Genomic DNA, 15663 nt, shown 5'->3' with positions numbered 1-15663 from the left:
TTACAAAGTTCTTTTTTTAAAAAAATAAAAAAATATATAACTATGAACTTTGGGACAAGTGCTATTTTAATCCCATTAAGGAAGTTGTGGGCAAAAAAGCAGACTGAAAAATTATCTTGGGGTATCTGGTATCATGACCCAAATGTTCCTGATTACATGGTTAGAATATTTCAGTTTTGGTTTTTTTAAAAAGTGGGGAGGCGAGGTTTCACATTCCACACTCTCACACTGAAGGCAACATGGAATCCGTTAACATTAATGCCAGATTTGACTCTTGTGGGAACGTGGCAGTCGGGGGAAATCTTCAAAGGCAGTCTGGAAACTCAAAAAAGCTCTTTAACAATTAAGCGTACGATGGAGATTCAATCAGTCAGTTCCCACGGTCAAATGCCTGCTTTCTCCATCACAATATTAAGTGAAAATTTCTGCTAACTGTGTGATATAATATATATATCTAATATATATAAATGAAAAGTTTATTTCCTTCTCCCCTGCAACGTATACATCCTATATATACACATATGGATTTGTGTGATATATATATATATATCTATAAATATATAAATATTATACACCCACACACATGCACACTTTTGTGTGAAGTGAAAATGCCATACATTTCACCACTAGATGCCGCCAGAACACTTTTAGAAATCATGACATTAATTAATGACAGATAAGGAAGGGAAGGGGGAGGAGGGGGAATAGAGAATGACAGGCAGGAGCCTGTGGGAACATATGGAGTCCTCTAAAACCAACACTCTTGTAGGATGATTTAGAGCATGGCCAAGTAACAGAAGGGTGGAGGGTCGAAGGCTCTGTAGCCTCCAGCTCTGGGCATGTGCTAAGTGAAAACAGGTTCTGAAAATGTGACGTTCTCCGTGAAGACGCCATCCACAGTGCCCTCTTCTCCTTCCACCACTCCTTGCAAGTTTGCTAAGAAGGGATCTCTGATAGAAACCACAGGGAACTCAGAATAGCTAGGACTTCCAGCTTTACCAAGCCCCCCAAATCCAGGAGTCACAGAAAGGGCCTTGTGCATTCTTCACTTCTGTGTATCCTCAAGGGAGCAGAGAGCAGGGCAGGGGCTGGAATATTGTTCTAGGCACAGAATTTGGCTTTCCAGAGAACCTCTTCAGTGTAAAGGCAAGCTTCAGGTTCTTGAAAGTGTGTGGGCAATACCAGATGAAATCTTAAAAGTGTGGGAAGTAACTAAACTTCTGGTTGTTGGCTGGGTAGGGGTGGTGGTAGTCCTAGTTCCTAAGACTAGCCAAAGCAGAATAAAATTACACCAAAGGAAAAATACGCAGTCTGGTTGATTTGCATAATGCATAGTGGTCACAGACTCCAGATTTTCAGTTATTTATTTGGAAAACCTGGGCTAAGCTTTCAATTTGCTATACATGCAGAGATTTCTTTTCCATAAGTTTATTCAGGATACCATGGTGCACAATACTGTTTCTTGTTTTTTAAATACTAATTTATTTGCTTATTTTCTCGTGTTCTTCTATTAAGGAACACAGGGCGACCCAGCCATGGAGTGTTGTCTTTGTGTGTGTCCCCACCCCCAGGCCCTGACAAGACCCAGACCTGCCTAAGCTTCAGCAAGGTGGTGCAGATACATTCAGCCCTGACCATAGGGGGATACAGCAGATCAGCGACACTAGCCAACCTCCTAGCAGGGAGGGAGCTTTTCTCACGCCTCTGATCATGCGAGGGATCGGCACTTGGAGACTTGGCGGCACAGAGAGTGGAGGGTGGGAGTGGGCGAGGAGGAACGGGGGGGGGGGATGTTGGGAAATGAGATATATCAAAAAAGAGAAAGAAACAGCAGACAATGAGGCACCACTGGAGTGGGGCTTGTTTAAAGATGATTGCAGCTCTGGAATGCATCTGATGCCATTCACACGCCTGACCCGCACTCGACTCCCCCTCCCCACAACAGTCACACCCTTTCCCCCACGAGGATGGCAATGGAGTGAGAGCAATGGTGCAGCACATGTATACGTATACAATAACAGGTATATGCTTTTTGTATTGTTATAATTGTAAGCCTATAATGAAAAAATTCAGACCTTTGCTTCCTATCATACCCATGCAGCCGGCTTATCAGAGGCGCATCCAAATCCACCTTAAACAGTAGGAAGTGGGTTCTTACTAGAGACAGCTCATCAACCTCTGGGGCCAGAGGAGGCCCCCTCGGGAGAGGGGCGGCAGGTTTGGGAGAGGGGGTGAGTGACGTGCAGCCGCTGTTGGGCATGTCCCCCTCGTCCATAGGTCTGAAGGCGGCCAGGCCCATGTCGTCTCCCTGGATGTCATCCAGTGTCTCGGTGAGAGCCGCCAGCAGCGCTTCATTCTCGCTGTCAATAATCTGGTGGGAGGAGTCAGAAGAATGAGAGAGAGAGAGAGAGAGAGAGAGAGAGAGAGAGAGGATGTTACCCAATCAAAATGCCTCCTACAGGAGAACAACTCAAATCACATCACATTAAAGCACAGGAAACACCATGCAGATGAAACCACTGAGGCTGAATATATCGCTATACAGTGGTATCTCGGTTTAAGAACAGCCCTGTTTATAAACTATTTGGTTTACAAACTCTGCAAAATCGGAAGTAGGGTCCCGGTTTGCGAACTTTACTTCGGTCTAAGAACAGAATCCAAACGGTGGAAGGGCAGCGGCGGAGGGAGGCCTCATTAGGGAAAGCGCGTCTCGGTTTAAGAACAGTTTCCGTTTAAGAACAGACTTCCGGAACGGATTAAGTTCGTAAACTGAGGTACCACTGTATTGCAAAAACAATCTATGAACCCTAAGATACATAGGATTGTATCCAACGCTAGTCCTACTCAGAGCAGATCATGGACATGACTGACTTTCACCCACCAACTTGAATTTGTCTATTCTGAGCATCCTTTAATTGGACAGAACCCACATAGAGTTTATTAGAATCCAAAATGTAATAACACACTTCCATTTGTACATCATCATATAGCATCCATATGTAATCCCTCTGCTACGGTTTTCTTTCTTTCTTTCTTTCTTCCCTCCCTCCCTCCCTCCCTCCCTCCCTCCCTCCCTCCCTCCCTCCCTGTGAAAGCAGGCAAGGAAAGTTCTGAGAAGCCTTTAACAGTGTAACCCAGCCATGAATATAATTTCCACCATTAAAGGTTTTATTTTTTAACAGCATTCACCTAGGTTTGTTGAGATATGATTTGATTTGGAGGTGAGCTTTATTTCTGCAAGAGCTGAAGATCTTATCTCTAGCTATATTTCTGCTTCCGAAAAGGGTTTATGTTGGAAGGATTTTGCTGTCTGACTTATAGCTGATGCACATTGTTCTTAAAAGAAAAAAATAAACTACAAATCCCTATCTTAAAATAACAGATGTCAGTGAGGATTCCCTGATTTTCTTGCAGACATTTCCCATCTTTGTTGTTTCTGGCCTACTTTGCATCCCAATTCTACGGAGGTTTCCTTGGAAGCAAGTCCCATTGAGTTCAGTAAGACTTACTCTCAGGAAGGTATGCCTAGGATTGCAGCCTTAGAAATGTTTCAACCAATACAAATGGCACACTAAAGGAAGGCTGTAAGTTTAATGAGAGAATTGATCAACTAGCACACTTGCAAGGGCTAAGCCCCACTGAACTCAATGGGATTCAGTTCTAAGTACGGTAAATACGCGTAGGACCATACTGTACAGCTTTGATCTCAGATTAAAATTTGCCCCTCCATTAGCTGCTGGGTCTGAAGCTGAAGGGTACAAACTTCACACAGACTGCACATGCATAGCTATTCCCCTCTTCTCTGTACTAAATTTGATATGGAAAAACCCAACAACTTACATCCACCTTTTCCTCCCAGTTTATATCTATATCTATAAGATATTTTGCACTTGGTGACAAAGTTATCTTTTAGCAATAAAAATCACAGGCAACTGAAGCACTCAGTTGGAATCAGTGGAGACGATCCAACCACAGGCAGGTATTGTAAAATCTTGATTTCAATGAAAGAATTATATGCACATGCTCAAAACTCTGCCCCTTCAATCAGTGGGGCTTTAAAATTGCTTAACTTCAGCTGGGTTGTCCACACTATCTTACTGGGTTTTACTGGTATGTTTACAATCAGCCTGAAGCACACAGGTTTATCACAGAAGCAGCTTCCCACGTGATTTGCCTTCCCGGTCACAATCACGCTGTAAAGGTTGTAGTAGAAACTGGCCTTACTTTGGCTTGGGCTCCATAGCAATGAATGATGGAATTGGTGAATTTGAGTGTCCAATGAAGAAAGAACTCAATAGAGGGTGGAGCATGAGCTGACAGAGCCTATGGGGAAAACTCTCATACATCCTGCATCTGTGAAAAGCTTGGGCTCACAGTCAATTAACTTGCTGCGCTAGTGGAAGCCAGTGCAGGGATTACCCCTAGTGCAACGGGACTTCCCCTCTTTCTTCCCCCTGTGCCCTCCCCAAATTTGCTCCACAGGGTCAGGGAAACAGCCAGAACAGAATGTGGGGAGAAGGAGAGGGGAGGCTGCTCTGTCGGACAAGCAGAAATGCTTCCGCTGATGAAAGGATCCCCTTAGCAATATGGTGAATACAACCCTTGGTGCGATTACAATCTTAGAACTGGAAGTTAGCAGATGATAATGGAACCTAACCCTCTGTTTTAAAATGTGCTTCTCCATGCACTTTGCCATACCCCACCACATCTTGCAGATTAATCCTTGAGGTCTAGAATTGACTCTATGCTGCAATGAGGTAGAACCAGCAAAGTGCCTGTACAGTTTAAGGCATGGTTTAGCAAATCACCTCTGACGACTCAAGCAGAGGTGCTGCAGTGGTCCGAAAGCTATTTGACATCAATGGTAATCGCTAGGAAAACCGGCTGAGGGTGCCAGTTTTCCTAGTGGTTAATTTCAGGATGATTCATTTGGAACATGACAGTACACAGGGCCATGTAATCTTGCACCCCACTTTTTATGTACTAAAATTAAGCAGTTCCCTAAACTGCACAGTTGCAGATATCTGAGTATGATGAACACTGGAATCATTCCTGGAAATCCAAAGAGTAGATAAAAAAGAACGCTGTTGAGTTCAGATTATAGCTAAATGGTTCAGGGGAGGGTGAGCCAGTGGATTTTAACAACCAGATGTTTTGAATAACAAACGTTTTGCTGCTATTCCTAATTTCCCAAGCTGAATTTGCTATGCAGCTATTTTACAGTTCTTTGATTCTGACCTGTCACAGCCAATACGTTTAAACTTTGCAAAAATCAGGTCTGAGGCTGCAGGACTCCGAATGTTAACTGAAAGACAGTCATGCAGCATTTTGCTCTTGACAATTTCAATGTTATGATTTTCTTTAGCATTCCTTCCAACATAATGGAGCATTGTATCGCTTCTCTGTACCTGAGGTTATCAAGAGTTGCTGAAAAGAAAGAAAGAAGGAACATGTTTCAAAAACAAAGTTCTTTCCTTCCTTCCTTTCTAGAACAACAGCTTGATAAAGACAATGCATGCTATGAGTCTGAAAGTGTCAGGACTTGGCAAGGTCCAAGTTCCAGTATACGGGATCCTGGGACCTGCAGGAGCTGCCTGTCACTCCAAAGCAAGTGAAGCCCAAATAAAAAAGGTGTCTATTTCCACAGCAGAAAACAGGAGAGGGAGCAAGGGCAGGGTTGTAAGGGCCTGAAGGAAGAGAGAAATTTTGGAGGCTGGGGTGGGAGAAAGCTCCCTCCTTCCAACCTCCCCCCTCGGAAATTTTAACAGCACTTAGAAAGTGTCCTCATGCTAGAGACGGGTTACTCAAAACATAGGTGCCAGCTCCAAAGCTAGGGCTTGGTGGACAGGGATTGGCCCTTGGAATCAGCTGGTGCTGCAGCTTAGAGACTACCTTTGAAGCACAGTGCTCACTCTGCCAGGTTCGCAGCGAAAACTGTGCATTGGTGGCGCAGGTGGTAAGGTGCCCAAGCCTGGCTGTTGAATTTCATTAGACTTTGTTGTTGTTGTTTAGTTGTGTCCGACTCTTACTGACAGCTTATTGAGAACCTTGCCCTGATGCCTTCTTGGCTAAGGGTGCAATGCAAACCCCCTTTGTCGCGAGCTGTGTACTTGTGTGTGAACTGGATGGAGGTGCTCCTTTGTCCAGCCCCGCCAGCTTTCACCTTTGGAGGGACACCAGAGAGCCACCTGTTTTACCTGCCAAAGATGTGGGAGGGTGCAGGTGCTGCCAGCAGGATCCCTACACACTCCAGTGTCAACCAAGGCTCCCAAAGGGGGCATTCCAGAACAGGGAGGTGCTGAGCCAGAGCCAGCTGCAATCACCTAGGAATGCCAGTCTATCTTGATTAGAAGCAGGCATGGGGAATTGGAGGCAATTCAGGCTTTACTGGGGTAACATGGCACAGTTACCTCTTGTGCTGGTACTGCTTGTTTCCTAACTCTCCCCCCCCCACCCCCCCACCCCATCTGCATTCTCATGAAGGAGTTCTGCATCAGGCATTTGCATGAACATTTGAATTGGCTCTCGGACACAAAGAGATGTGCCTAACTTTGAAGAAAGGAAGAATCCCCACTGACTGTGTGTATGTGCTTATTTGGATTTGACTACAGCCACCATTAACCCCGAATATTCATGTCAGCACCACAAGAAACTATGGCGGAAACAGCAGCACTCAGAAGGAAGGGCAGCAAAGGGGGCTGTGTTCTCCCGACAAATTTATTTTCCTTCCAGCATTGGTGAGATACTTCTGCAGGCAGGAGGACATCAGCAGGGTACGTTTCATCAGGCTCCGCTCATTCCTAAAAGACCTGCCTTTTACTTTTCAGCTCTGTTTATCTTTTCCTCAGGAAGTTCAGTGGAAAATATGCATCCCGCAATGACGGCCTGTCAGTCACTCTCGACCTTTTGCAAGAACAGTGTAAAGCTGGCATGTGAAGGTGTCACTGTGGGGAAGGAATTCTTTAAAAGTTCATCATGAGTGGATAATTCCACTACAAAATGCGAGCTGGCAGGCAGTTGTAACCTGGAATCCAAAATCAACCTTATGCTAAAGACAAAAGGAAAAGAAAAGAAAAGAAGAAAGAACACCTTCTCTTCATATACAGCAAACAATCTTTTCCCCCTGAAGCAGCAGGTATTTAATGGAGGAGAGGCAACAGGAGAATGGTTTCTTTCTTCCAAATTGCTGATACTACATCAGGCCAGGTATAAACTCATACCCCACACTGTTCTCTCCCCACTCCTCCTGCCTCCTTGATTTCCTTTCTCAATTACTCTGGCGAGGCACTTCAAAGAACCTCTTCAGACATCCTCCACCCCTCCAAAGATCATCACGGGAATCGAGTGTATAAAATGATGAACTATTCTTTTATTACAGGAACTAAACAGCAATAATATTAGCTTTTTGCATAATGTGCAGGACTCTCCCAACATCCTGGTTCCTGCTGAGTCAGTCAGTGGGGAAGGTGCTGGGCCAGCCGACAGAGCCTGGAGCAGGCAGACCAATCTGCATGGCAGGATGCGGAAATGGAGCCAAGCTCCTTTGTTGCTCAGCCTTTGGAGGAAGCAAAGGTTACCTGGAAGGCTATGCTGGGGTTAAGAAGGGAGCAGGGGTGGCGGGTGAGGCACCATCATATGAACTAGCTCTGGACTCTTGGAAATGCTACTGGCATTTGACATAAAAGGGAAGAGCAGGCATATGGTGTGCATGTGAACACAATGAGAAGGGCTCTAGCTCAGTGGTAGAGCATCTGTCTTGTAAGCAGAAAGTTGCAACTTCAATCCCCTGACATCTCCAGGTAAGGCTGTCCGAAATGTTGAAGAGGTGCTACCTACCAGTCAGTGTAGGCAATACTGAACTAGGTAGGGCAATGATCTGATCCGCCACAAGGCAGCTTCCTGTCTTCCTAAATTAACAGGGGGAGAACTGAAGCCAAGAACTGTTCACAACATATCCTGATCATGGAAACACCACCATGAATACCTTGTGCCCTGTTGGGAGATGGTGTGTGTTTTGTGGAAAGCCAAGAGCAAGGAGGGGGAGGCGGCGTGGGGTGCGCCAAGGGAGCTGTGTCACCCGCAGGTAATCTGTGCGCCTTTAATCTTCCTCGCGGGCTCACGGCTCCATCCACCTGCACCGCGTCTCAGCTCGCCGATTGGTATAATGGGACCACATATATTTAGAGAGCACGAGCAACACACTGAGAGGGAGCCTCAGCTAAAAATATCCATGTGCACAGAGAGATGCAGAGGTGACGCCGAAGCTGGAGAGTCAGATAAAAGGGAAGCTTTCTGTGTGCTGGAAAATTAACATTCCAGGGCCACGTCACTTTGTGTGCGGCTTCCTATGAGCTTTCCCCTCCCATCGCCACCCCCCTCCCTGGCTTGCTGCCTCCCTCCCACCCACTGCTGAACAATCCGTCAGGTTTGGAAATCAGGCTGGATGGCACAAGGCACCATCCTGTAATTTCCTTTTAATAATAGATCACAGGAGGATGGGCTCGGCAGCCTTCGCCTGCTCTTCTGCCTCCTCATTAGCTTTACTACACTTGCTCCATTTAGAAACCAAGCGCAAATTAATGGGGCACTAATCATCTGCAGAAGAGATATTAATAGTGTGGACCCCCCTCCTCACCCACAGACACCTTTTCTCAGCTTTCATCAGGCTGTTCCAGAAAAGGGGGGGAAACGAGCCTCCTCTGTGTGGAGGAATTAACAGGTGAGTGCCGGCAGGATACGGAACATCCTGGGCCTGTGTTGCATCTGCCGTAAGGGGCAAAGCACCAGGTAGGCAGGGGCAGGCAAAGGAGATTATTGGTGTGCGTGTGATTGTCTGCAAGAATTATTGATGTAGTGTAGCTTCTTCACTTTGAGATAGTTGCTTATATTAGTTTTGTACGTTCTGTGGCAGACCACATGTTTCCTGTGCAGAAGAACACAGTCCCACGTTCAATTTTCAGTATCTCTAGTTAGAGACTCTAAGGGCTGAGGCTGAAAAAGAGCATCAGCTGAAATTCAGGAGAGTGGCTGTTAGTCAGGGGAGATACTATTCAGCCACTGATAGGATGGAGGGCCAAACTTGAAGCCTTCAGTGTGTGGCTGCCATTTACATATCTTTCATTTTAAGAAGAAAAATGTGAAAAAGAAAGAAACAACTACAGGAGCTCCCAATCCCAATTAGAACTGAAAGGCATGAGGGTGTTAACTCTTGCAATTTTTCTCCATCCCACCCCTCTCGCTATTATCAGCGCTGGATTTAGGGTGGTTCCATGGGTGCCATGCGAAGGGGGTGCAAAATAACAAATAACAACAACAAGAAACCTATTTATTATATAGGGAGTGGCCCCCAAATCACTTCTTGAGGCAAATCACAGTTTGGGATGAATTATTTTATCAGCAAAACTGTGCTGAGGTGGGAGAAGGATTAGTTCCCCTCCACTGTACCAGAGTACCACAGGTGCTATTTTTTTTTATTTTAAAAAAGTTGAAAGATGTGCAATTGTGACCACACATTTACTTTGTGGTCCTACACATTTCTACTTTGCCTGAATTAAATTTTGTGTAATTCAACGGAGCTTACTCTCAGGTAAGTGGATATAAGAGTGCAGCCCTAACGTATTATCTAATTTGGCCTTCAGCATAAGGTGGCTTCATATGTTCCTGGCTGCACTTTGCACAGGAAGCCAAAGGAAGAAGCCCCAAATCCCAAGTGTAGCCCAAAACAACTGCTCTTGCAGGTAGCAGGCCATATATTAGTAATTTAGATCTGAACTGTTCAGACATGCATCCCTAGATGTTGCTGGGCTACAAATCCCATTATCCCCAGCCAGTTTATCCAATGGTCACAAATGATGGGAGATGTGGTCCAACAATATTTGGGGACCCAAGGATGAAGAAGGCCACCTTAGAATAACAAGAGACCACCCTTTACCTTTCCTTGGACAAATGAAGGCCAGATTTCTATGTGTTCTTCCTTCACACAATCATGAAGAAAACAAACTGATGTTGTGGTGGGACTTGGCTAGTGAGTCACTGCTACTTATTGGGAGGGGCACAGTGGTGGTGAGCTGCAAAAACACCAGTGGAGTTCAATTTGAAACTCTTCCCAGTGCATTTGCATGGTATCGCCCTTCCTTGTCCCTCCCTCTCCAAGTAAGCAGCAGCGACTCACCTGCCAAGAGGTCAGGTAAGGGCTCCATCCCACCACACTGTCTGCTGCTGACTAGAAATGTTTTGTCAGAAGACCTGTAAACAGAAAACTACATTCTTCCCTCCTACCTATGGATCATTCCAGCACAATCCACATGTGCTACATGGATTCCTTCACTGTTCTTCTTCTCATGAAGAATAATGGCCATAGAATACACTTATTTCCTCTAGAAATGTGTTTTTTCTCTGCAGTGGGCTCCCAGAACCAACATATTGCCAATGACAGTATTATAGTTGGGGAAAGACACACGCACAATTTGGAAGTTGTGACCCAGAGTAAATTTCCCATAGTGACACAGAGAATCCCATGGTGAAGTGTACCTGAAAAAGCTCGGAGTCATCTGTACTGTACTGGCTGGACTCTGTTTCAGAGTGCTCGCAACACCACTGCAGCTCATTGAAGCAACTGGCTGAGTCAAAGTCACCGGCATCCAACTGGGACAAATCTATCTCTGGGAAATCAGAGTAGAGGTGTTCCTCACCAGACACTTCATACTGTGGATGTAAAAGAGAAAAGGATGGTGAGCTTGGCTGGCTTGCCAATCCTCGGGGAAACCAAATGAGGTCAAATATAATCACACAGGCCTTCACAAGGTGTAGATCAGATCACTGGTGTCTTTAAGGGGTGTCCAAATGGTACACAATAAAAAGCCACACTAACATGGAGCTAAGAAACCAAAGTCCAAACCTTCCTAAAACAAAGAGGATTTAAAACCACTTGAAGGCAGGCTGCCACCTGTAGAAAGCCTTCAAACTCCAAAAAGGCAACAGTTCCACATTTGTTTATTTACCGAGGTATTTTTAGCCTGTTCTTCAAAAGAATTCCTTTTACAACAAAACAAAATTTTATAAAATAACCACATTGAAACTAAAAAAAGCAAATTAAAGATGGCAGATATAGTTCTAAATGACTCCCAGTGGCTCTTTTTCTGACTTGACCTGGTATTACTGATGAAAGGGGATACAGAAATGTTTTAAATAAATACATAAAATGACTGGGAAAATACAACTGAGCAGTGTGTAGTAAGAGTTGTGCCTCTAAAGCAAGCATGTACTGAAGGACATGAATGATGTAAAATGAGGCATTTCCTGCCCCTCCTCCAATGTATTAAAACTAAAAATCCCGAGATTATTTTTCTTTTCCGCATTATTACCTGCTGGTGAATTATAATTATGTCTTACTGGCTTGTCTGCAAGATCAGAATTTAGGTCTATTCTTCTCATTCCCCTTCTTAAATTAGAAGTGACAACTTGTACCTGATTGTGATTATTATTATTTTTGCCGACTTTGAATATGTGCATCAATGCCATTCAAAAGAAACTGAAGGATAAAGCAAAACAGAGCACTTTCTCCACGCTCAACATCTAGTATTTCCATTTGGGAATGATGCTGCAACCTTGGCCAGCTTTCGCAAGAAATGCTTGGGTTTTGTATTTCTAGTATCAACATGATAATATCCTATTATGCAGATTCTAAGATTAACATTTCTGTGCTCTTGGAAATAGCACTCCCACTACCTTCTAGTGTGCGAGAGGCCAAGCCCCCTGGAGGACAGCCCAGATGCTTTGTTTCCCCGTGGCAAAAAAGGAGGAGGAGGTTACTGGTGGGTGACTGACAATATGCATCTTTCAAGTCTGTCTCTGTTCAAAGGAACAGGAAAACACCCACCCACCTACCAGCAGATCACTCAGATTAAATGGCTGCATTTCGAGGGACAATCTTTCAAAATGAATAATGCCCGTTTCCTGTATAATTACAAAGATGTGCTTGTGGTGGTTTGTTTTGTTTTGTTTTTCAAGTTCAGAGGAAACAGACGTTTTCAACTTTTCTTGGGACAGTTCCCTTGCTCATGGATCATCACCATGATCCATTGCTAGCCTTCCACGTCCATCTCAAGGTGGTGTACAAATTATAATAAAAACAGCTAAGGAGAGTTATAAAAATAGCAGAAGACCAGCTCAACCACTGGTGATCTCCTCAGGCAAGACAGACAGTCAGACAGACAGACACACAGAGATGCCCCCGTACACCACCAGAGCAGCTGCATGGCTTCTTAAGGGACACTTAAGCTACTCCAGCCTTTAGTGACGTAATGCGGACATCCAGGGCTTATACTAGTGCCCTGATAGCCAGCAATTAGGAAGGAAAGGAAGAGGCTTATAGGGTACACCAGACAGTCACGAATCAGGTAAGGCTCTGCAACAGAGGCCTGTGTGCATCTGAAGGTGGCACTTTTGGCCTGCTGGGCATTCTGGGTCCTGACCACCCCTAACCTCCCCTTTCTTTCTCAGGCCTTCCAGCCCCAGCTCCATTCATCAGCTAAACTTAGCTCCGCCACGCTCTTGGCAGTGGCAAGCAGGCCTTGGAGCTTCAATATTTCCTCATACCCGTGGCAATCTCTCCTTATAGAAACAAGTTTCTCCAGACACCAATTCAATAACAGCTCTAACAATCCATTGTATTCTTCCCCTGCTCCTCAAGCCCAGCCAAAACGAGAGTATAATAGAGCAGAATCAATGGCTGGCGCATGTAAGGCAATCTAAGCTCTAAGAACTGAGCTAAAAATATCCAGTCAATCACACAGAGCAGCTGAGACCCGGCCCCATTTCCACCACATTCTCAAGGCATACGCAATTGCATTAAACTCCCAACACGGTCGGCGAAAGCGAGTGACCGAGAAGGACACAGTAATGCTGCACTGCACCATTACTGCTAAGCCTACCAAAGGTCACAGATATGCTGGGGGATGCGGCTTTCGAAGGTCCACGATGCACAAAGGCGGGGGAGGGGAGGACTGTGATACAGAAGACAAGGCTTGCTCAGATTAGGGATGGATAAGGGAGAAAGTAGGCTCTGTCTGGGCTGAAAGGTGAACCTCCCTACTTTGCACTTCCTCAAAGCAGTACACAAGACAGAAGCACAGTTATCCTCGAAAATCTGCACTCTCCGAATTTTCCAGTGCAGTTCTGCAGCCAAGTAACATGTACAAAAATGTATATATTAGTAGAACTAACATAGGTGATGATGGCAGGTGTGTGTGTAGGGGGGATCCATTGTATTAGGAAAATTCCTTTGCAAAAAAACTGTCTCTTAGGCAAAACCACTTACAAAAATGTGTCTACTAGTTGAAATTTGCACAGAAATGCTGGTGAATCTTCACAAAACCCTTTTTAAAATCACCATCATCACAAACTGATGTACAAATGTGGGGAACAAAACATAAGATTGGAAAAATGAGAAACCTGAAATTGACATATGGGCCCATCCCTAGCTCAAGCAAAGGTTTCTGCAAAATTGTGCCATCGGGCACTACTGAGATCTATACCATGCTCAGAGTAGGGAAGAAAATCTGATGTGTAAGAATTTTGCCAACGTTATGACTCCATGGTTACTCCCAATTTGTTTCAGTGACATGTGATTTTATTGCTCATATTTGAATGCTGCTCTTCCTCAAAGACATTCAGGCCAGCATACATGGCACTATCATCTCTTGCAATCTTCAAGTCAACCTTGTGAGGAATGTTAAAACTGAGTAACACTCTCATGGCTGAGCGGAGATTTGAATCCACAGTTCCTCAGTTCACCAACTAGACTCCATTAGCTGAATTGGACAGACTTGAACACCAAGATTTCCTGCTTCTCCACAAATGCTTTTTATCTAGCAAAGTACAGCACCGATTGGGAAATTTTTGATCTCAATTTTACTGGCATCAGTACAGTCTTCACTGAATTCAGTGAGTAGGGTCAGCACTCAGTCCTGCCTTTCTGAGCCAACAAACCCATTCCAGGCAAGCCACCATGGAGCTGGTAGATGATAAAAGCCTTTGTCCTCATAATGACCAAGACTAGCATTCAAAACAACCACCAGATAAATGAAAATTCATGAAGCCCTTTTATGTGAAGACCTGCTGATCTTTGGGAGCTTCCTAACAATGGGGAGAGCAAATATATTTGTTTTGCATTTAGCTCTCAACTCACAAGATCAACTGAGCATTTGAGAAGCCGTAATGAGAGAATAACATCCAAGGCACTGCTTTGAAGTTTTCCAAATAGTCTCTCTAGGACTTAACAATCAATTTTCACAAGAAGTTACAGAAACGAAAGAGACAGCATCTCCCCCTCTCCACCCCCTTCGTTCTGTCTTTATTAACTGGATAATCTCAGATTATAGGGCTTGTTTCCCGCAGGAATGGGACTTTATGTCTTCTCCGCGTTTTCCAATTTAATTTAGGACATAGTCTCCACTAACATTAAATGGTGGGTCCTCCCGCACCTTCTGTATGAACACTAGGTGAAAGAAAGGGCAAATGGACCTCAGGTTACGAAGCAAAGGCTGTAGGGAAGGGTCAGTCTTGGGGCAAGGAAGAGGCCTGGAGACTGGCAGAAAGAGAAAATCGCAATGGAAGGTTGCAAGCTGACCTCTGCCCAACCTGTCCAGGGCAGGGCAAGCTTCTACCAAGCCACATGGAAAAATGAGCGGATAGGGACTTTTCACGTTATGGAGACACACATTATTGCCAACTAACATCTGCATAAAAGGCTGCTGCTAAAAGCACTTCAGTGACCATTTGAAAAGTTGGCTACTGGAGGGGTGTGTGGGGAAGCTGGTGGATCCAGAGACTTTTTCTAATCTGCTACCTTTTAACACACTTCCCTTACTGCATTGTGCATGCAATGCACATTTTAGCACTGTTATTTTCTGAAGGAAGTGCAGTTTAGAATGCGCAGCCCTTAAAAATTATTGCCTTTAACCCATCTTGGATTGAGATGGAATTGTTATCATATTGTTTCAATTTACAGTCTAACACAATTTGCTCATGACGAAACTCTCATATAAACCCCAAGGGATTTGCAGGAGATGCATGCTGATAGATTGGTATCTTGTAGCTTTATTCCGAACCCTTTGTTGCTCTCCCTTGCTCCATTTGTCCACAATCCTCTAGTACAAATTGGGTTACCCACCTATTTCCTATTGGGGACCTCTCACCCAGGAACAATACCACCATGGCCCCATTTTGGCTATGAGAAACTGTTCAGTAATTTGCCTGGCTTAATGGTTAATCCAGCCACCAGTTAGATTCCGATTTCCATCAATATATCTGATTGTCCAGGCCCCCAGCAAATGTATGTTTTCATCAAATGCTGTGTTTTCCCTCAAATCTTTCTCAGGGAGTAGAGGTAGACATATTTATTTTTAGAAAAACTTTGAATATGCATTTGCAATTCATACACGAACTTCTGCAAAACACTCAGATTCCTCAGTTGTCTTTGATATGTCACTAGGGAAGAGATCCCAGCTCTGCAATCACAAGGTGCAGCTGACGCTAGCACTTGGGATGTCTTTTGATAATCTCTACAGACGTGACACCTCCCCACTGCCAACAGAATTGGGTATAAATAAACTCCTGCAATCCAATGCCTCTTTGGGCTGCCTACATGGCATGCTGAGTTCA

General features: G+C 44.6%; 1 protein-coding gene across 1 annotated transcript in view; it reads right to left on the bottom strand.

Moving 5' to 3' along the window:
* The window catches only part of PPARGC1B (PPARG coactivator 1 beta), a 104376-nt gene that overhangs the window by 21019 nt on the left and 67694 nt on the right, over positions 1-15663 (bottom strand). The window contains exons 2-3 of the mRNA XM_083430730.1: positions 10531-10704; positions 2159-2371 (exon numbers count right to left, since the gene is read on the bottom strand). Of these exons, the coding sequence (XP_083286856.1) occupies positions 2159-2371; positions 10531-10704 (387 nt within the window). The remainder of the gene's footprint in view (positions 1-2158; positions 2372-10530; positions 10705-15663) is intronic.

This window comes from Podarcis tiliguerta (genome assembly GCF_965153285.1).
Source record: "Podarcis tiliguerta genome assembly, chromosome: 2".
Lineage (NCBI taxonomy): Eukaryota > Metazoa > Chordata > Lepidosauria > Squamata > Lacertidae > Podarcis > Podarcis tiliguerta.
Note: the sequence above shows the minus strand (reverse complement) of the source record. Positions and strands in the feature narration are given on the sequence as shown.